At 46.5% G+C, this 21,626-nt stretch overlaps 1 protein-coding gene across 1 annotated transcript in view; it reads left to right on the top strand.

The window, feature by feature from the left end:
• LOC140913584 (NACHT, LRR and PYD domains-containing protein 12-like) overlaps nucleotides 1–21,626 on the top strand; it is a 182,259-nt gene that overhangs the window by 68,918 nt on the left and 91,715 nt on the right. Inside the window, exon 5 of the mRNA XM_073350311.1 lies at nucleotides 18,628–18,717. Coding sequence (XP_073206412.1) covers nucleotides 18,628–18,717 — 90 coding nt within the window. The remainder of the gene's footprint in view (nucleotides 1–18,627; nucleotides 18,718–21,626) is intronic.

Here is a 21,626-nt window from a genome sequence, read left to right as displayed (position 1 = left end):
ATAGGAGATTAGGAAATCAAAGCACAGAAAGAATGAGGCCTACCTAAATTGTCATTGATTGAGGACTTTGGACCAATGCAGATATTCTAGGTTTTTATGATGGTGTATGCCTGAATGGGGTATCAGGCCCCTTACAGATAGTGATGCCACTCTTCAAAGGCAATCTTATTTGCCATGAATTCTTTGTCTAAAATGTTGTAATTTTGCTCTGTGGGTGAGAATTTCCTGGAGTAAAAGGCACATGGATGTAGGAATTGTTGAGGACTGTACTTTTGGGTTACTACCACTGCAATTGCCAATTTGGAAGCATCCACTTCAATTATGAAGGCTTGTGTGGTGTCCGGGCTGACCAATATAGGAGTGGTGGTAAACATGAGTTTTACTTCCTCAAAGGCCTGCTGGGCCTCAGGAAACCAGAGGAACCTGGTGTTTTTTTAGTGCAGGACAGTAAGACGAGTGATCAGGATGAACAGCCAATAGAAGCTTGCAAACCACAGGAAATGTTGTAGTTCATGGCAGCATCATGGAACGTTCCACTTGAGGCCTCCCTTTACCTTGTGCAGGTCTATTTCAATACCAGTGGGATGTAGGATGAACCTTAAGATTTCTATGGAGGACTGATCCAAGGCACGCTTTTCTAGCTTAGCATAGAGGCCATGTTAGTGCAGCCTCTTCAGGATGGAACAGACGTGCATGGTGTGTTGTTTGGTGTTGTCCGAAAAAATAAGTGTTATCCAGGTGTTCTACCAAATATTGATCCAGTATGCCCCAAAGTATGTCAGTAATAAAATGTTGGAACATTGTGGGTGTGTTTGTCAAATCAAAGAGCATCATGAGATACTTGAAGTGACCATAATGAGTTGGAAAGACAGTCTTCCATTCATCCCCTGTTCTAACACATACTAGGTTGTACATCCCCTGGAGATCTAGCTTTGTGTATACTCAAGCGGTGCTCACATGGTCCATTAGCTTGGGGATTAGTGGTAATGGGTATCCGTTTCTAATGGTGATCTGATTCAGGCCCCAATAATCCACACATAGTTGTAGGCTTCCATTTTTTTCTTTTCTTTTCTTTTTTTTTTTAAAACAAAGAGGGTGGATCTCCAACAGGTCAGGTGGACTTACAAATAAAGCTCACTGGAAGGCATCCGAATTGGATAGCACCAGATTTCAGGGTTTCAACAGGGGAGAAGCCCATCTAATGCCTGCCCAGTCAGCAGGATGATTACCAGGCCTACCTTGGCCTGGTCAGAAGCGTATGTCTGTGGCAGAAGCAAGAACAAGAGGCAGCATTGATTCATGAAGGCTCAGAACTTGGGGCTGCTCCCATCAAAGTGTTTGGGCAGTGGGATAGTAGGACCAAGCTCAGGTGACAGTGCAGATGGACGGGCCCAGAGCACAGCATTCTCTGTGTGGAGTTGATGGTCTTACTCTAGCAACGCCTGATTCTCAGCAGCTGGCTGCACCTTTTGTGCCTGTAATACTCAGTTGTCCGCCTAGAGATGGATCACCTGCTTGTGCAGTGCTGATGCCCTCTGAGGTACAGGGGACTCTGCTGGGTCCATCGTATGCTGGGCCCACCCAGAGGAGTTCCAGTGGTGTGAGCAAGCTATAAGGACAAGGACATGGGTGGTCATGCCTAATGGTTGGAGTCAGGAGCCAGGGTTGGACATGGAGATGGAGTGAGGAGTCAAGCTAAGGGTCAAAGGTGGAGTCAGAATCAAAATTTAAGCCAAGGGTTAAAGCTGGAATCAGAGTCAGGGGATGAGCCGGGGTCAAACTGGAATCAGAATCAGGCATCAAGCCAAGGGTCGAAGCCAGAGTCAGGGATAGAGCAGAGGATCGGGAACTTCGGAGTGTGGATGTTTCAGCATGGGCAACTGGTCAGGCTAGCCACCCAAGTTCAAGCTGGCCTGACCCTCTGGGTGCAAACACAGGTGGCTAGCTTAAGCCACCGCTCATGCTGCAATGTCCACACTGCTATTTTTAGCACACTAGCTTGAGCAGAGCTAGTACAAGTCTGTCTGCCAGGGCTGGGAAACACACCTCCCAGTTGCAGTGTAAACATAGCCTTTGGTGTTTATAACCAAAACTAGCTCCTCAAATTCAAATTGGAAACCAGTAGGTAACCAATGGAAATTGTGGAGAACCCAGTGACATGTGCTGCCCCTGGGAAGCACTACTTAAGAGGCAGACTACTGCATTGTGCACTAGCCTAAGTTTCTGGATTGACCTAAGGTGTAGCCTCAAATAAAGCACACTGCAGTAATCCAGTTCTGGGGTGAGAAAGGCATGGATTATGGTTGTGAGGTCCACATCCGACTGAAATGGATACAATCTCCTTGCAGTTACAGCTGGTAAAAAGCATTCTTGGACATTATTGCCATCTGATCTTTCGGTGGCAGCTGAAGATCCAGTACATTCCCAGATTTAACGTTTCATGTTTGCAATCAAAGGGTGAGATATCTGCCTCATCATATCATCGAGTTGCTTCTCCCAGTCTGAGCATTACCTCAGTCTTAGCTAGATTACGCTTCAGACATATTGCTCTCATCCAGGCCTGGGCTCTATTCCCACGTTTACCACCTTCCTGTTGGGTGACTTTAACCCAAGTCACTTCACCTCTCTGTGCCTCAGTTTCTCATTCTCTACAAGTAGAATAATGGCATTTGCCTCCTTGAGATCTACTGATAAAAAGTGCTATGTAAGAGCTAGACGTTATTTGTTACCTGTGCACAGGAACATCTGCACTGCACACCTAAATGATAATTAAGCTACTTAAATGACCACTAACAACATTTCTATTCTGTTAAAAAAAACTAGAAAATTAAATGGGAAAAAACATTGTTAAGGCTGCCCGGTGGTATCTTTGCCTTTCCAGAACATTAGGTTCAGCAAATCTCAAACTTGTGAATACCCAGGAAATGCAGTTAAGGTACATGCCCATGCAAACTTATGTGTATCCTCTTTGAGCCCTGCCCCAATAAATCCTTAACACATGCTCACACTCTGCCTTTGCTCTGTACTGAACAGGAGCTCCCTACACCTTCCCTCTTATACATGAGCTTACTTCACAGAACCACCACAATTACTAACTTTTACATCTTCAAGCCTGTTTTACAACATCACCCTTACGCACCCAATACCATCAAACACTGTACTTTCACTTACCTTTCATTAAACCTACAGAACACACTCATCTGCTACCTAACTAGTGATTATCCCCATGGTAAGAAGACCCCTGTGCCCTGCTAGTGAAATAGCCTACACAACACAAAACTGAAATGAGGCATACTGGATCTCCCAAGGTTCATATTCACCTGTTTCCTTTGGTTACTCACACAGGGGTCAGGAAGAGAGGCTCACCTCCCACCCACCTAGAAGGCCAGAGCCTCACAGATCACCTCATATCACAGTCACAGCTCTTTCAACCTGCACTAACTATCTCCATCATAATTCAATACAGCTACACCCAATCTAACAAGTGAATGCAGCTGGAATACATGGAGATAATTCCTAGTGGCTATTGCCAGCCTCAGAGAAGGTAGATTTATGGTTGTGTGGATGTGTACCTTCACTATGCATTTCCTGGTTTACACAAGCTTGAGTTTTGCTGACTTCAATGTTCTAGAAGAGCACAAGTCATCGCTGAGCAACCTTAACTCTGGTTAACAACTTTTTTGCCATGTAATCTTCGAGCTGTTATTCAGGAAGAATTGGCAGAAGTCAGATGCATCCTGGATGTGAAGATTTATAGAGAAGGCTGAGTCAAAGATGACCACTGAGGTTATGGGCCTGAGTGACAAAGAGGACAATGGTGCTGTTCACAGTGACTGAGAAAAAAGGAGGAGGAAGGCTTGATGGGAAGATTCAGGAATCTGTTTTGGCTATGTTGAGTTTAAACTGACAGTGAGACATCCACAAGGGAAGGTCAGAGACAGGCTGAGATTTTCGTTTGAACAGTAAAAGAAAGGCCCATAGCAGAAAGGTAGATCTGTGAGTCATCAGTATAGAGATGGTAGTTAAGTTTGTGTTTACAAATAAGATTGCCCAGAGACAAGATGTGGAGGGAGAAGAGGAGGAATCAAGGATGGGTCCCTGTGGAACACTCACAGAAAGTTAGAGGGGGATGAGGAGGCTCTTCCAAACAAAGCACTGAAGGAACCATTAGAGAGGTGGGGTAGAAACAGGAGAGGACTGAATCATGAAAGCCAATGGAGGGCAATATTTCAAGAAGAGCATGATTGATGATTTCAAAGGTGGCCAACAGGCCCAGGCAGATGAGCATGGAGTACTGGTTCTGAGCTTTGGCCAGGAAGAGGTCATTAGAGACTTTATCAAAAGTGATTTCTGGGGAGTGCAAGGGATGGAAGCTGGATTGAAGAGGGTCTAGGATAGAATTGGGGAGAGTATTTCCAGACAGCAATTGTAGACAACAAATTCAATGAGTTTAGAGAGAATGGAGATGGGGCAGTAGATGGAGGGGCAAGTGGGGCAAGGGTGGGATTTTGAAGAAGAAAGAGACTAAAGCATTCTTGTATAGTGAGGGCAAAAAGAGCCAGAGGAGAGTGAGAAGTTAAAAATAAGAGGGAGTGGATGAGAGAGAGGGAGCTCAGGAGATGGGATGGGATGGGGTCTGTTGAGGGGCTGGCTGTGTTCTCTGGGCTGGCAACATCACCTAATGGTAGGTGTCAAAGTGAAATAGAGCATTAACTTTCCTGAAGTCGATGCAAAACCTCATTGAGCCATCTGTTTTTGATATTAGGATGATGGGGCTCACTTCCCACTCACTACGGGATTCTTCGACAGCCCCCAGGACTAGAATTGCCTTAAGTTTCTTTGGCAAGGGGCGATGACGGTCCTGTACCTTCTGTCCCAGAGTGTATTGGTGATGTGATAGTGAGTCAGGCTCATCCTCTCTGGTCATGTTGAGACTATCGCAGGGAAGGCCCAGGACCATTGACTCAGTTGGGCTTGTTGTTCCACGCTGAGATCCAGGCCCACTGGGAGAGAGGTTGGGTCTGGTAGAGCCAATGCTTGAGGTACCAGTTCTGGTGCTAGGGATATCAACAAACTTTAAATTTGCATCTCCTTCCATTGCCTTGGCAGGCGGATTTTGTAGTTCATGATCCCTACCCTCTGGACCACCTCAAACGGCTCTTGCCACCAGTAACAGTAATACTTGGTCATCTGGCTCAAACATCTGCAGTTGGGTTCCCAATTGTATAGGTGTTCTTGGGTTTGTTGGGCTCTCAGTAGATTCTCCCTGGTGAACCCCCTCACCACCATCCCGCCCAGTGTCTTGAGTTGTTCCCGTAGTTGCAATATATACGGTACTGAGCCTATGACCCAGGACTCTTGCTTCTCCCAAGTTTCCCATAGGAGATCTAGAATCCCCCTGGGCTGCCACCCGTACAAGTGCTCAAAATGGGGAAATCCCGAAGAGGCTTGGGGTACCTAGCCTTTGGTGAATTAACAACACTGGTAGTAGCCTATCCCAGTGTTGTGGGTTGGTGTCAATGAATTTCCTTAGTGTGGATTTCAGGCTGCCATTGAACCATTCCACCAGCCTGTCAGTCTCTGGATGGTAGACTGATGTCTTGAGGACCTGGATTTTCAGTAATCTACAACACTTTCTTCAACTGAGACAAGAAGTTGGACTTTCCGTCCATCAGGATTTTCTTCGGGATTCCAATCCTGGTGAAGACCTTCATTAGCTTGCCCACTGTGGTGGGTGCCTTCGTTGTGCACAATGGAATGGCCTCAGGATACTGGGTGGCATAGTCTGCAATCACCAGTATATACCAGAACCTAGACCTACTCTTCTTCAGGGGTCCTACCAGGTGCATTCCTACCCACTCAGGCGGTATTCCCTTTATGGGAATTGGAATTGGGGTGCCTTGGGCATCCCATTGGGCCCTTTCAGCTGGCACCCAGGGCTTGAGGCACAGAAATCGCACAGAAACATTTGGATGCCTGGCCAAAAAAAAAAATGTGGGCTACCTTTTGCAGTGTCTTGTCTCTACACAAGTGTCTGGCACATGGCACCGAGTGGGCCAGGAGTAATAGCTCCTGCTGGAACATCTTGGGAACTAACAGCTGCTGCAGCATCTTCTGGGTTTGCGGGTCTTTTGTTACTGGTACAGTCTCTTGTTGTGGATTTCAAAGGTAGGTCCCTGTGATGTCTGAGGTCCCCAGTCCCCTCCCTGTCAGGGGTAACTATCTGGTCCCAGGCAGGACTTAGGGTCTGGTCTTCTCTCTGCTCCCACAAAAAGTCCTCATTGTTCATCAAGCATTCTTGGCCTGTCTTTTCCAATGCCTCCACATCTGTGGGGCATGACACTGCTGGCTCTGCCTGGTCTGAGGGACTCTCATCTGAGTCCTCCATCTCCTTTTGGACCATGAAACCCCTCACTTTTGGGCCTGGGTTTGTTTCTGTGGGGTGGTTGCTGCTCCATTGCTTCAGGATCTCCATTGTTTCAGGAAACCACCTCTAGTCCCATCCCAGGATTACAGGATAGGCAAGGGTAGTCACTAGGCTGACCTGGCAGGTTCCTCATGGCCTTTTACTTTAAGCTGTACCTTGGTTTCTGAGTAGGACTGTCCATCTCCATGGATGCACAGATGATAGATATGGGCCTGTGCTGTGTCAGGGAATTCCACCAGGCTGGTCCGGACAAGAGTTTGGCTGCACCCGGAATCCACCAGGCCCATTATCTGGGTGCCGTTGACCCACACTGGAGCAGTAGATTGGGCGTGTCCTTCTTCTGAGCTTGTGGGCCTGTGGCCCATGCCTTTATATAGCTACAATCCATAAAGGGGCACTCCAACCTGAAAAGCCCCTCCCTCAAAGCATTGGCCCTTCGGGACCCCTGCCAGCGTGCTCCTTTCTAGGATGGTGTGTCTCCTTCTCTCCAGGGTTTTTCATCTTCCCTGTTCTTCTCTGTGGCTGAGTGTATCTCTTTCAGAGTGGTCAGGTCAGTGGTCCCTGTTCTTCTCACCTCACCTGACCTCTGCTGGTATTCGGTTCCTTACTCCCACGGCTTCCTGACTTGGGGCCGAAGGGGCCAGGTCCTTTTAAGTCATGCAATCCTCTATGAGCATCACCACTTCGGACAGGGTCAATGGCCTGTAGTGCTTCACCCAGACATTGGGCCACCACATGGGGTTGGACCTCAGGGGTGATTTCTCCTGATGAAACCTCTGTTGGAACATTTCTGGACTGATGCCCAAGTGGCAGCGTTTATCTTGGCATAGTCCAGCACCTCCATAGGGTCTAGGATCTGATATGTGGCTTGTGTGGGGTTGGTTAAATAGGAGACCACTTTGGTAGCCCAGTGTTCTGGTGGCCAGCATGTGGTGGTGGCCACCCATTTGAAGGTGACCAGGAAGGCCTAAGGGTCATCCACAGGTCCCGGTTTTGTGCGCTGATACGGGCAGCCTGGCAGGGGGGTTGTCTCCCACCAGCCCGGGCGTGGGGACATTGGCTTCCCCTTGCGGATGTAGTTGTGCTGACATCAGTTGAATCAAAAATTCTTGCTGCAGCTGGCGCTAGGCCGCCAACTCCTGCATCAGCTGTTGCTGCTGTTCTTGTGGCTGGGCCCTCGGTTGTTGCTGTTGGGCCGCAACATGTTGTAGCAGCTGCCCCTGATGCCGTTGGGCCACCTGCTGCTGCTGGCTCTCCAACAACCACTTCAGCAGCTTTCCTGTGTCCGTGGTTTCCTTGCCACTTAGTCCCCTTAACTCTCTCTCTTGCCTTTCTAACAGGACCCAGACAATGTCCGCATTCTCCACCAAGTGTGTGTGTGTGTGTGGGGGGGGGGTTGGCTGTGTGTTCTGGGCCAGAAGTACTGCCTAAATGTGACACTCCACAGTGTAAAGCCTAACTGTGGGAGTCCAAGAGTCAATTTCCTTGGCAGTTACAGTTTCAGGTAGTGTCACCCACTGGCAAGAGTCCATAGGCCACCTCACTTAGCAGCTGTAGCTCAGGGTGGTGTTACCCTCTGGTAGAGTCCAAAGGCTGTTTTGCCTAGCAGCTATAGTTCAAGGTAGTGTTGCCTATTGGCAAAGGGTGGGTGGTAGGGGAACATGGGCCCACCCTACTCCACCAGGTTCTGACCTAGGGCCCTTCCAAACAGTGGCCCTTGCACAGGGCTCAAGGCCTGATGCCCCTAAACGAGTTCCCCGAGTCACTTCTTACCCTTGTTCCAGTCCTTCCTATGTCATCATGAGTTGGACTTGGGGTCTCTCCTGTGTTCCCCTCTGATCCATCTGCGGAGTCGCTTCCACTGGCCTCAGCGAGTCATCACCCAGCTCAATGGGCTTCCAGTCAATAGGCTTCCAGTGTCTCGGTCCTGTCAGCATGGAGCCCTGGCAGCTTCCCTGCAGGAGGCTGCTGCACCTGACTTCTCTCCTCCTCAGTCAGCCCAGACTGAGCTGAGAAACTCCCTTTTCAATGTGCCCTCCACTGAGAGCATACCCAGCAGAGGTGAGGGGCCCAGAGCACCTCTTTAACCCTTGCCTAACCAATGCGGTGTTGGTAAACCCTGTCACAGGGTCACTGCCACGGTTGGAGGGATTGGAGGAGAAAAGCAGACAAGAAATTTCTGTGTCAGTGGCTGAGGAGAAGGAGGGGTGAGTGGTAGCAGGGCAGTGTGAGGTGGGGCAAGGCGAGGGATCAGAATTTAGTGACATCCTGTGCCAAGGAAAGTGCGGTACCGGGGAGGGAAGAGGAAGTCAAAGGCGATGAATAGTTGACTGGGATTACAGGCGTGGGATTCAATTAAGTTGGAGAAGAAGAGTTGTTTAGATAGGAAGATGGCAGAACTGAAAGAGGAGAGAACAAATCTGTAGTGGAGGAAGTCAGGTTGTTCATATGATTTCTGCCAGAGACACTCTGTGACGGGTTCAGTCACAGAGACCCCCTTGGAACTGTCACCTGATGTGCTGAAATTACCACTGAGCCTGTTTTCCCTGCCAGCCTGGGCCCCCAGTACCCTGTCTTGTTGAGCCAGACATGCTAGCCTGCTGTAACACAGACCCAGGGTCTGGGCCATGCCCCTTCACTGAAAACAGGACAGCAAGATACCTGTCTCCAGCACTCAGATACCCAGCCCCAAAGGGATCTAAACCCCAGAAAAATCTGCCTTACACTGTATAAAATTTTATACAATATAAATTCATATTGTTCATCCTCTTTATCAAAGAAAGAGAGATATGCACAAACAGTTTGCCCCCACAGGTAACAACTACTTACACTGGGTTTATTAATAAACCAAAGTGATTTTATTAAGTATAAAAGGTAGAACTTAAGTGGTCAAAAAGTAACAGACAGAACAAAGTAACTTACCAAGAAAAATAAAACAAACATGCAAGGCTAAACTTAGTAGACTAAGAAACTGGTTACAAATGATAGCTTCTCACCCTAGATGTTATTTCAGGTAAAGTCCTTCTCAGGTCAGTGTTGTCTTTTCTGACCTGAGTCCAGCAGTTCTCTCCCACCCCTGTGGTTACAATCCTTTTTTTTCCAGGTGTTTTCAGGTATCTCTTTGGGGTGGGGAGGCAGTCTCTAAAGCCAGCTGAAGACTCTCATTGTTTACTTCCCCCGCCTTAAACAGAATTTCCCTAATGCGGGAAACCTTTGTTTGATTCCCCACCCCCCTGTCGAAAAGTACCAAATTTAAGATGGATTCCAGTATCAGGTGACATGGTCACATGTCTTTATAAGATCCCAGTTTCCATTGTTCATAGGCTGGCCCATACATACACAGGAAGGCTTGCAGGTAAACAAAACCTTTCACGGCCAATTGTTCTGGTTCTGATTCTGGTAAATGGGAGCCATCAAGTTCCTAAAGCACCATTAATGGCCCTCACTTAGCATAATTACAATAGAACCTCAGATTTATACTTCATATTCAGATATAATAATGATACATGCATACAATAAGAAAATCACATTCAGCAGATTACAACTTTTTCAATGATACCTTACAAGGGGCCTTTCGCATAAGGCCTATTCCAGTTATGTCATGTTCATATTCACAAGCATATTTTCATAACACATATGAGTGCAATGTCACACACTCAGCTGTGTGGAGCAGGAGCAGAGGAAATGGATGTTGGGAGTGAGCCAGGGATGGGGGGTGTGGACCTTGTGTTGGGGGAGAGGGGGAAAAGAGCCAAGGGTGGCAAAGGGAGAGAATCAATGACCATGTTGATTGAAAAAAAGGGGGCAGAGGGCTGGAAGAAGAGAAGTAATACACATTGTTGGACTCAAAGTCACAGAATGACCCGGTGGCAAGACTTTACAGAGTGACAGATGCGGATGGTGAAAGAGACCAGGGGATGGTCAGAGAGGGGGAATTCAGTAATGGGGAGAGTAGTGTTTGGTGAAATGGGCCTTTTGGGGAGTGGAAGAGTTGAACCGGGTTTGCAGGTTGAATGAAGAGATGAGAGTGAGGAGCTGGTGGCTAAAGGGTCAGATGGATCAACAACATAGAAGTTGAAGTCACTGATGATGAGTGTGGGAGATTGTGAGGAGAGGAAGAAAGAGCCAGGAGTCAAAATCAGAGGAAGACTGACAGGGAGGAGCTGCATAGGTGATAGATGACAACAATGCAGAGAGGAAAGGACAGTCAGATACAAGGCTTTTCAAAAGAGGAGCAGGAGTGAGAAGGGAGAGGAGGGAGAAGTTGGAAGGAGTCACATGATGTTTCCAGAAAGATATTTGATTCCCAGACTGGCAGCTGCTGAGTGAAATTGACATTTTTGACATTCAATTTCACTTAACAGCTGCCCCAAGCTCCCAGGGTCTGGGAGTCTGAAGCAGTCCTGCTATGTAGACTGTCCCAGGGTCAGGGACATCAGGGCTTTGACTCCTGAGACAGCCTGAAGTCTGCAGCACCAGGGCCATGGATCCTGGGTCAGTCTGCATGGCAGGTGTTACCCAGAGCCATGGAGCAGTGAGCCTAAAAGTCCCTTGAGACCTGATACTGGTCAGCACATCAGGGCTGGCAGGCATCCTCCTGAGGAGCTGTGGACCCTGGAACACTAGCAGAAGTTTAGTAGAAGCTACAATAAATTCAGGGAAATGTCTCAGTCCAGCAAATCTGCATTCTTGAATTAAGTTTCATCAGAAAATTTCTGACCAGCTCTACTTTCCAGGGCAGCCCTTATAAATGGTCATTCCTCTCCATTCAAGCAACATCTCTAAGGGGGGTCCATATGGATAAATACCAGCCCAGGGTATGTGCCTGGCTGGCTGGCAGGCTCTATTCCAGGGGGCTATCTCTACCTTTTGGGAATATACCTGAGGGAGATAGCCTCCAAAGTTAGCAAAGGGGTAACTGGAGATACTAAATGCCTCACTTTTAAGCCATTCTGTCAGATCTGTCATTTTGGAGTGGTGCTGTATCACTGGAGAATAGCCAATGTTGCACCTATATTTAAGGGAGGTGGGAGAATAGTGATTGGGGCAACTACAGGTCCATTAGTCTGACCTCAATAGTGTTCAAGGTTTTAGAACAAATGTCAAAGGAAAGAACACTTACAGTCTTGGAGGGAAACAGAAAGGGGGATGTTATACAACATGGATTTACCAAAGGAAGATCGTGCCAGACTACACTGATTTTTTTTTAGAAGATAATTATTTTTTTAGATAAAAGAAATAATATATTTGAACTCCAGTTTAGCTTTTGACATGGTACTACATGATAAATGATTAATTACATTAGAAAAGATTCAGAGGGGTAGCTGTGTTCATCTGTTTCAGCAAAAACAACTAGGAGTCTTGTGGCACCTTAAAGACTAACAAATTTATTAGAGCATAACTGAATAGTACAAGAATTGTAAGGTGGGTAAGGAACTGGCTAAAGAGGAGATGACAGTGGGTTATGCTGAAAGGTGAACGAAAGGGCAGGAGGGAGGTTACTATTGGAGTTCCTCGAGGATCAGTCTTGGGGCTGATCTTATTTAATATTTTCATTAATGTCCTTGGCACAAAGGCTGCCTCTACACTTGGAGTTATGGGTGTGATTCCCTGCTCATATAGACATACAGTAGCTCAATGAGAGCTAGTGTGAGTATGTCTACGTGAGCTGGGAATCAGACCCAGAACTCCAAGTGTATATGTGACCTGACTATGCATGTAGAAGTCTGAAAGGAAGATGTAGGTGTCTCATGACAAGGCTTGACACTTTTGGGAGACGTCCGAGTCATGTTATTAGTGCTTGTTGAGTTTTGCATAATATATGTGAGAGCAAGGCCAAGAGACTCTCAGATGGGTTGGAGGGAGAGTGGAGAGACATTTAGCTTGTTATGAACACCCAGAGAGCTTCCTCTAACTGGTGTCTCCCTCACCAGGGGACCCAGAGTCAGGGATGCCTTGTGCACATGTTTTGAAAGCAGAGCACTGAACAGTTAAATGTGGAAGGATTAACAGCATCCCCAAAGCATGTATTTGCAAGTACATGGATCCTGAGGCCATTGCCACATTCATGCCCTATGCATGGTTCTGTGCTGAGGTCTTGGACTTCCTTTCTGTCTGGAGAGAGGAGCATGTCCAGTCTCATCTCTGTAGTAGTCACGAGGATGCCAGAAGTTACCAGCAGCTAGTGCAGCAAATGTGGGAGAAGGATACTGCTGGGTTGAATTTTGTCCCATGACAAAGCCAATGAGCTGCAGCAGAACTATACAAGTACCAAGAAGAACAAGGGCTTTGGCGATGTGCCAAGTGCATGTCCATACTATGGGATGCTGCCGAAGACCAAGAGCCTGAATAGGAGAAGCATACCCTTGGCAGATACATGCTTTCTGGGGAACTGAGGTGTGCATTACACAACAATGCATATTCACTGCATGCCCCCACCCCAACTCGTGCTCCCCTGGAAGTAGTGCAAGTACCAAAGTCCCATTGCCACGGGGTTGTGGGTGAAAATGGGATGCTTTGAAGTGTTGAGTGCTGGATAATTTTTTTTTGAAAACCATAGTCTATGGAAACAGGCAATAGTAGTGAAAATATTAATTATTGTGTCTTTATCTTCCAATTCAGGGATGTGACTCCCATTATTTTAGACACAAGTAGGTTTAATCACATGTGCTTTAGGTGACCCCATGATTGAAGACTAGCAAAAATTCTTAACTTATTAATTACGAATAACTTATTAATAACAAAGAAAAAACAACATAAGCAAGCAAAGAACAATAGACAATTTCAGTTGCAATTGTTCTGTCTTTGAACAGAAATTACATGAGTGGGTGGAGGCACACTTTTTTAGATACGTTAAAACAAAGTAGATTTCCCCAAATTAATAGTGAATTTTGTCCCAGTGTCTTATATATTTCCAGAAAAAACGTTGAGAATACATATCTGTAATTCAGGGTAAACAGCATAACAGGGATGTTGAAATCATCCCCAAACAAAACTTTATCAAACCCAGGAACTTCAGAGTTAAGGTTAAATTGAACATGTTTGGATTTATTTTAAGACATAGAAATGCATAGTTAGGGGACCCCGGCAACCTCAACTCTGCCCTGTAGTTTCACCATGCAATAACCATGTGATTATGACTTAAAGCTCTTGTAATAACAGTGTTACAGGGCTCACAGTTTAGGGAGTGCAATCCAGACCATTGAGCGGTTGTATCACCTCACGATGCCTTGCTGCTGTAGCTCCCAACCTGGGCTGACACAGCCAGCCTACATGGGCATGCAGGTCAGACCCTGAATGTCTGTGTAGATCTGCAGTCTTGGTCCAGCAGACTGTGACTCCAGAAGCCTGCCAGCAACATGCCAGTCATACTCTGGATTCTACAAGCCTTGGTGACAGCCAGCAAGATGACCCCAACACACTCCCAGTCCTGAATTGCCCCAAAACTGTGTGCCCTGTAATGTCCAGCCCTCTCCTGGACAGTTCAGAGAAATAATAAGGTTCATTTGTTCCTCTAGGGAGACAAAACACACCAACTTGCCACATGAACTTGAGATGACATTCACTTTAGTACACTCACAGCACCGTTGGTTTAGATTAATAGTAAAACAAGTTTGTTAATAAACAGATAGGATTTCAAGTGAGTTCAAATATAAGGAATAAAGTTAGAAAAATAGAAGTAAAACAAAACAGAATATGGTTCTAAAAGTCTAAAACTTAATCTAGCAATGTACAGTCTTTGCCTAAGCACCTTTCTCACATATATTCAGTTCTCAGAGACATCAACTCTGCCCCACCCCGGGTTGAAGGACCATCTTTTTCAGTGTCAGGAACTGGGAGGAGAGCAGTCTAGCCTAGTGGCCAGGGTCAGAGCCGTAGTCAGTGGACAGAAGCCAAAGCCCATGGTAAAACTGGGAGGCAGAAACTGGTTACCAGAACCAAAGTTTGAGCTAGAGTCCATAGTCAGGAGCCATAGCAATAGGTCAAAACCAGAGGTCAGGAACTGGAACAGGAAGGGTATCAGGCAAGGATGGGTTCAAGGCAGGGGACAGGATAGAGGCAAGTTCAGGGGCAAGGCAGGAGCAGACACAGTGGTGGGCACAAGCACTGAGAAGCCAGCAGTCTCCTGCTATCACTGCTGGCTTAAGAGCTAGCCTGCTGGCCTCTGCAGCCAATCAGGTTGCGTGGTTAATCAGGCAGTCTACTGCAGGCCAGCTGTTGTGATGAGGCTGCCCAGAGATTAGCTTTCCTGCATGCCCAGATTCCTGACACTACAGTTCCTTTGAGGGCACTGTCTAGGGGCCTCGGGACCTGGATTCTCAGGGTAAGTGTTGTGGAAGACGTGCAGGAGGATCAGGGCTCTATAGGATCCCATGAACACTCATCTGGGTCATGCCCATGTCAGTCAACTAGACAGTGTAGTTTTCCTTGGACCTGACAAGAATCTAGAATCTGCCAAACCACATTTTCTTCTTGGCCCTGAACGGTTATAGATGGAGAAGAGGGAGCATGTAGTGGTTCTATATAGCCACCTTGTCTAGGGCCCAATAGTCAATACATGGACAGAAGAAACCTTTACAAAAAAGATTGGAGCATCTGCTGGGGATTTGGATGAGTAGATGAAACCCTTCTGAAAGTTTTCCCTCAAATACAGGTGGAGAGCCCAAAGTTTGGGTTCAGAGAGGGCAGATATCTTACCGAATAGGATCTCGGCTTCTGGCTGGAGATCAGTTGGGCAATTGTAAGTCAGATGTGGTGGCAGGATGTCTGCCTTCCCCTTCTCAAAAACATCAGCCAAGTCATGGCATTTGTGGGGGATCTTGGCCACAGCAGATGAGGCCACACAGGGCCCTGGGGGTCCTCGTGGTCCTGCCGTCTGTGGGTCAGGATCTTCCAGTGGATGACGTGTATCATAGACTGCAGTGGTGCGTTTCTAGGGTCCTGGGCGGCAGGATAGCCAGCAATGCCTGGAATTAAAATGTACGGTCCTCTTCTATGAGTGAATGTGAGGCTCATGGGTGGTAAGCCAGGGCATACCTAGGATAATGGGAGCATGAGGGGCCCAGATTAATCCAAATCATAGGGTTTCCTGATGCCCCCAGAGAGTGATAACTGTTACTGACATGGTCTGGCAGGTCTTGAGGAGAGGAGAGACCCATCAATAGTCTCAACCGGATCTGGAGGGTCCTTCCATAGGGTGTGAACCACATGGGTCTTAACAAAGTTTACATCCATGAAGTTACCTAGAGGCCCCAACTAGGGCCTCTAGGGGGATCTCAGAGCTTACCAGTAGTCAAATTAATAGAAGAGTCCAGAGCTGCGTTTGAAGCTGACTTGGGGTCTCTGCGCTGTGCTGATTATGGTGGGTGCTGGGAGCTTCTGGACAGGGGACAAGAACAGCTCAGTCTGGGCCCCGCCCCAAGGGCTGGGGACCTGGCATTTCCCAGCCCTACTTCCTCCCAAATCTTTGCTGAACACATCAAGGCAAGCTGGCTGGGTCTCCCACAATATAGGCACAAGCCTGAAACCCGGCATCAGTGCTTCTCCAAGTCGGAGAGGTGCAGGCAAACCTGGTGGTCCTCCATGAGCTCTGATGCTGGGGAAGACCTGTGTGCCTGGGGTGTCGGAGGCCTGAGGGGTGGCAGCTTCTGGAAAAATTGAGGTACACTCATAACACCACTCTGTGAGGCAATCATCAATTGTGATGCACAATTCAATCAGGCTGTCCAAACTGAATAGAGAGTCCTCCCGGGCAAGCTCGTCCTTAATCTCCTAGTTTAATCCCAGGAGTAAATGGTGACACTGTACTGCCTCGTTCCACCCGGTGTCAGAAGCCAACTGACAAAATTCAGCAGTGTACTTGGCTACAGGCTGATCCCCTGCTGTAAGGCCTGAAGGGCTGCCTCGGTGGTCCGCACCAGATTGATGTCACCAAAGATGATGGACACAGCTTGAATGAATTCCTCTAATTGTTGCAAGAGGGGGCTGGACTTTTCCAGGAGTGGGGGAACTCAGGCCAAGGCTTCCCCAATCAACAAACTTAAGATGAGCCTCACCCGGGCCTGGTCCATGGGGAATGATCGGGGGTGTAGGAAGAACAGGAGCTGACATTGGTTCATAAATCCCCCAAAGTTGTCCCAGCCTCCATCAGATATGTCTTCGGTTTCAGGAGGGCACAGTAGGAGCATCCAGCTGAGCAATCCGTGCCTGGAGGGCCACATTCTGCGATTGCAGGGTTGTTACCACCACCTGCAGGTTCTGGATAGCGTTTGCCAGTTCTACTGGGGCCTTAGTAGAGTCCATGCTAGCGCTGAGACATAAATCTAACATCAAGAATTATAACATTCAAAAACCAGTAGGAGAACACTTCAATCTCCCTGGTCACTCAATAACAGACTTAAAAGTGGCAATTCTTCTACAAAAAAACTTCAAAAACAGACTCCAGCGAGAAACTGCAGAACTGGAATTAATTTGCAAACTGGACACCATCAAATTAGGCCTGAATAAAGACTGGGAGTGGATGGGTCACTACAAAACTAAATCAGTTTGTTAATCTGTAAGGTGCCACAAGTACTCCTCGTTGTTTTTACAAAAAACTAATTTCCCCTTGCTAAATACTCACACCTTCTTGTCAACTGTTTGAAATTGTCCACCTTGTTTACACTGGCCTCATTAACACTACAAAAGTGATTTCCACTCCTTCTTGTCAACTGTTGAGAATTGCCTACTTCCAACTTAAATTGAACTGGCTTGTTACCACTGACCCCCCACTTGGTAAGGCAACTCCCATCTTTTCATATGCTGTGTATTTATATCTCCCTACTGTATGTTCTACTCCATGCAGCTGATGAAGTGGGTTTTAGCTCGCGAAAGCTTATGCCCAAATAAATTTTTTAGTCTCTAAAGTGCCACAAGGGCTCCTCGTTGTTTTTGCTGATACAGACTAACATGGCTACCACTCTGAAATCTTGATCTTACTTTCACTGAGCTAAAGGGAAAAAAAAAGCTTGTTCAGTCTCTCACTGGCATTTTCTCCAGCCCTCAAATCATTTTTGTGGCTCCTTTCAAATGTTTCAACAACCTTTTAAAAATGTTGACATCAGAGCTGGACACAGCATTCCAGTATCAGTCTCACCAATTTACATTCATAAAAACACCACTGAGGAAGGCTGAAGAGGAGTGGACTGACATTTTTGATTCTTGTTGTCTTTGTTGGTTGCTCCATATTAAGTGTTAGGACAAGCTCAGCAATGAAGATATTCATAGCTGAACTCAGCAACCGCTTCCATCAGCACTGGTTTGGTTTAACGAATTACAAAACACATTTACCTAGGAATGCTACTACATGGTCAGTGGTCACATGGGTGCTAGAAACTTTGGTGGTGCAATAAGGATGCCAATAATGTACATAGATTGAGAATCCAGCCAGACCATCGTAAGGTCCTAGGTAGAGATTGATCCGGGTGGTGCTTGATCTGCAAGGAGGCTATGCCTGTTCGGGATTTGCCATTATGATGATAATCCAGCACTATTTCTTATACCTTAATGGTATAATTATATACGATGGTATAAATGGTATAATTATATAATGGTATAAATATACGATGCTGCCTTAAAATTAACTTGCCCTGTTACTCTCTTTGGTGTCAGGAGCTAATAAGCCACCATTTCCGCTTAGCTATGGTGATGTGATTTCACAAAATGCAACACCAATTACACATTGCTGAGTGAGAGTCATCATACTTAAAATTGTAAGCAAAGACTCCTCTTTTTGGGTAAATTAAAATCAACTCTCTTAGTTAGAGAAACACAATCATTCCTCGTGTATCTCCAGAACTGATTTGAAAACAACTGACCAACACAAGAGCGCAAAACCACTGGAGACATTCCCATTGGTGCGAGTTTTTAGAACTGCATGTGAATGCTCAGAGTACCACAAGTTCAAAAAATGAATAGGTTACACTGAGCAGAACCTATTCTGTTTGACTCTGTGTATTTAAATGTATATCTGTGTTTCTAAGCGTACTTGATATATTTTTGGTTTGGAGGATATAAGTGTGAATGTAATGAACTGAAATGGCAGAATAACTCCTATGCAGTGCATGATCATACCATATAAGAGCCTATTTTAGTATTCAGGAAATAGAATTAAAATTTGTCTCCAGAGAACAACATAGAAAGTGTCTATTCTCTCTTTTCAGGGCACATCATCAGGATAAGCCGCATCATTCTCCTATTTACCTGCTCTGCCAAGCACTGAAGGCTTCAAACTCTAATTTAAAGACTCTAAAGTAAGAAATTGTTCCTTCCTTTTTAAAAAAAAACTCCCCTTTTTACTGCTGTTATCCCAGAAATGCTGCAGCCCGGACAGCTCTTCACCATGGCTGCTCAGGAATTTGTTTAACTGTCCAGTCAATGGGGCAGATTCGCAGCTAGTGTAAACTGTCATAGCTCCATTGAAGTCAAGTTTCTCCAGCTGAGTATTTGCTGGAATACAGGTGGGTTTGGCTTATATGGCAGCCCAGCAGTTCAATGACATTTACCCCAATTCCCATAGCAACAAGTCAGCAGGAGAGACAGAGCTAAGCAGTGTGGCTGGGTGTGGTTTAAGGTCAGGATAGACTCAGGAGATTGGAGAGAAGACTTTAGGTATTTTAATCTTAGGTATTTCTAAGTTGCCTGTCACCGTGGTGTCTAAACCCTGTCAAACACTCCCCAGGTTATGCAAGACCCGACTTACGCAAATTCACACTTATGAAAAAAGCTCCGTAAGCCAGAAATAGAATTTTCGAGTCGTGGAAATTTTTGTGTAATGTATGGTATAAGTTTCAGACTTATGCAAAATTTGAGTTACGCAAGGCTTTCTGGAATGGAACGATTGCGTAAGTCGGGGAGCGTCTGTAGAAGTCTATTTGTTTACCATTCATGTATCCTGGTTTGATCTAATTTCTCCCTGATTCAAAGGTGGGGTTTTGGAAGGGAGCAAGGGATGTTTTTTCTCTCTCTCTTTGTACCATTGTGATGGTTCTCGGGGCACCCAGGACTGAGAGTCACCTCGGTACCCCCTGAGTCACTGAAGTCCTCAAATCATGGTTTAAAGACTTCAAGTTACAGAGACTCCACCATTTACACCATTGAAACCTGCAAGTGACCTGTGCCCCATGCTGCAGAGGAAGGCAAAACCCCCCAGCATCTCGACCAATCTGAGCTGGGGAAAAATTCCTTTCAAACTCCAAATATGGCAATCAGTTAGACCCTGAGCTTGTGGGCAAGACCTGTCTAGCAGATACCTGGGAAAGAATTCTCTGTAGTAACTCAGAGCCTTCTCCATCTAGTGTCTCGTGACCAGCAGTTGAGGATTTTTGCTACCAGCAGTCTCCAATGGACCATATGCCATTGTAGGCAGTCCCATCATGCCATCCCCTCCAGACTAACCTGATCTCCTTCATTGAGAAGATAACTTATTTTTTAGACAAAATAAATGCAATAGATCTAATCTACCTGGATTTCAGTAAGGCATTTGATACAGTTCCATATGGGAAATTATTAGTTAAATTGGAGTAGATGGGGATTAATATGAGAATTTAAAGGTGGATAAGGAACTGGTTAAAGGGATGACCACAGTGGGTCATACTGAAAGGTGAACTGTCAGGCTGGAGGGAGGTTGCTAGTGGAGTTCATAGAATCATAGAAGATGAGGTCTCTTCCAACCCTAAGGAGTTCATCTAGACCAACTCCTTGCTCAAAGCAGGGCCAACCCCAACTAAATCATCCCAGCCAGGGCTTTGTCAAGCTGGGCCTTAAAAACCTCTAAGGATGGAGATTCCGCCACCTCCCTATGTAACCCATTCCAGTGCTTCACCACCCTCCTAATGGAATAGTGTTTCCTAATATCCAACCTAGACCCCGCCATGCACTGCAACTTGAGACCATTGCTCCTTGTTCTGTCATCTGCCACCACTAAGAACAGCCTAGCTCCATCCTCTTTGGAACCCCCTTCAGGTAGTTGAAGGCTGCTATCAAATCCCCCCCCACTCTTCTCTTCTGCAGACTAAATAAACCCAGTTCCCTCAACCTTTCCTTATAAGTCATGTGCTCCAGCCCCCTAGTCATTTTCGTTGCCCTCCACTGAATCATAGAATCATAGAATATCAGGGTTGGAAGGGACCCCTGAAGGTCATCTAGTCCAACCCCCTGCTCAAAGCAGGACCAATTCCCAGTTAAATCATCCCAGCCAGGGCTTTGTCAAGCCTGACCTTAAAAACCTCTAAGGAAGGAGATTCTACCACCTCCCTAGGTAACGCATTCCAGTGTTTCACCACCCTCTTAGTGAAAAAGTTTTTCCTAATATCCAATCTAAACCTCCCCCACTGCAACTTGAGACCATTACTCCTCGTTCTGTCATCTGCTACCATTGAGAACAGTCTAGAGCCATCCTCTTTGGAACCCCCTTTCAGGTAGTTGAAAGCAGCTATCAAATCCCCCCTCATTCTTCTCTTCTGCAGGCTAAACAATCCCAGCTCCCTCAGCCTCTCCTCATAAGTCATGTGTTCCAGACCCCTAATCATTTTTGTTGCCCTTCGCTGGACTCTCTCCAATTTATCCACATCCTTCTTGTAGTGTGGGGCCCAGAACTGGACACAGTACTCCAGATGAGGCCTCACCAATGTCGAATAGAGGGGAACGATCACGTCCCTCGATCTGCTCGCTATGCCCCTACTTATACATCCCAAAATGCCATTGGACTTCTTGGCAACAAGGGCACACTGCTGACTCATATCCAGCTTCTCGTCCACTGTCACCCCTAGGTCCTTTTCCGCAGAATTGCTGCCTAGCCATTCGGTCCCTAGTCTGTAGCGGTGCATTGGATTCTTCCATCCTAAGTGCAGGACCCTGCACTTATCCTTATTGAACCTCATCAGATTTCTTTTGGCCCAATCCTCCAATTTGTCTAGGTCCCTCTGTATCCTATCCCTCCCCTCCAGCATATCTACCACTCCTCCCAGTTTAGTATCATCCGCAAATTTGCTGAGAGTGCAATCCACACCATCCTCCAGATCATTTATGAAGATATTGAACAAAACCGGCCCCAGAACCGACCCTTGGGGCACTCCACTTGACACCGGCAGCCAACTAGAGATGGAGCCATTGATCACTACCCATTGAGCCCGACAATCTAGCCAGCTTTCTACCCACCTTA

The sequence above is a fragment of the Lepidochelys kempii genome, chromosome 6 (assembly GCF_965140265.1).
Source record: "Lepidochelys kempii isolate rLepKem1 chromosome 6, rLepKem1.hap2, whole genome shotgun sequence".
In the NCBI taxonomy this organism is placed as follows: domain Eukaryota; kingdom Metazoa; phylum Chordata; order Testudines; family Cheloniidae; genus Lepidochelys; species Lepidochelys kempii.
This window is presented reverse-complemented; position numbering and strand designations above follow the sequence as displayed.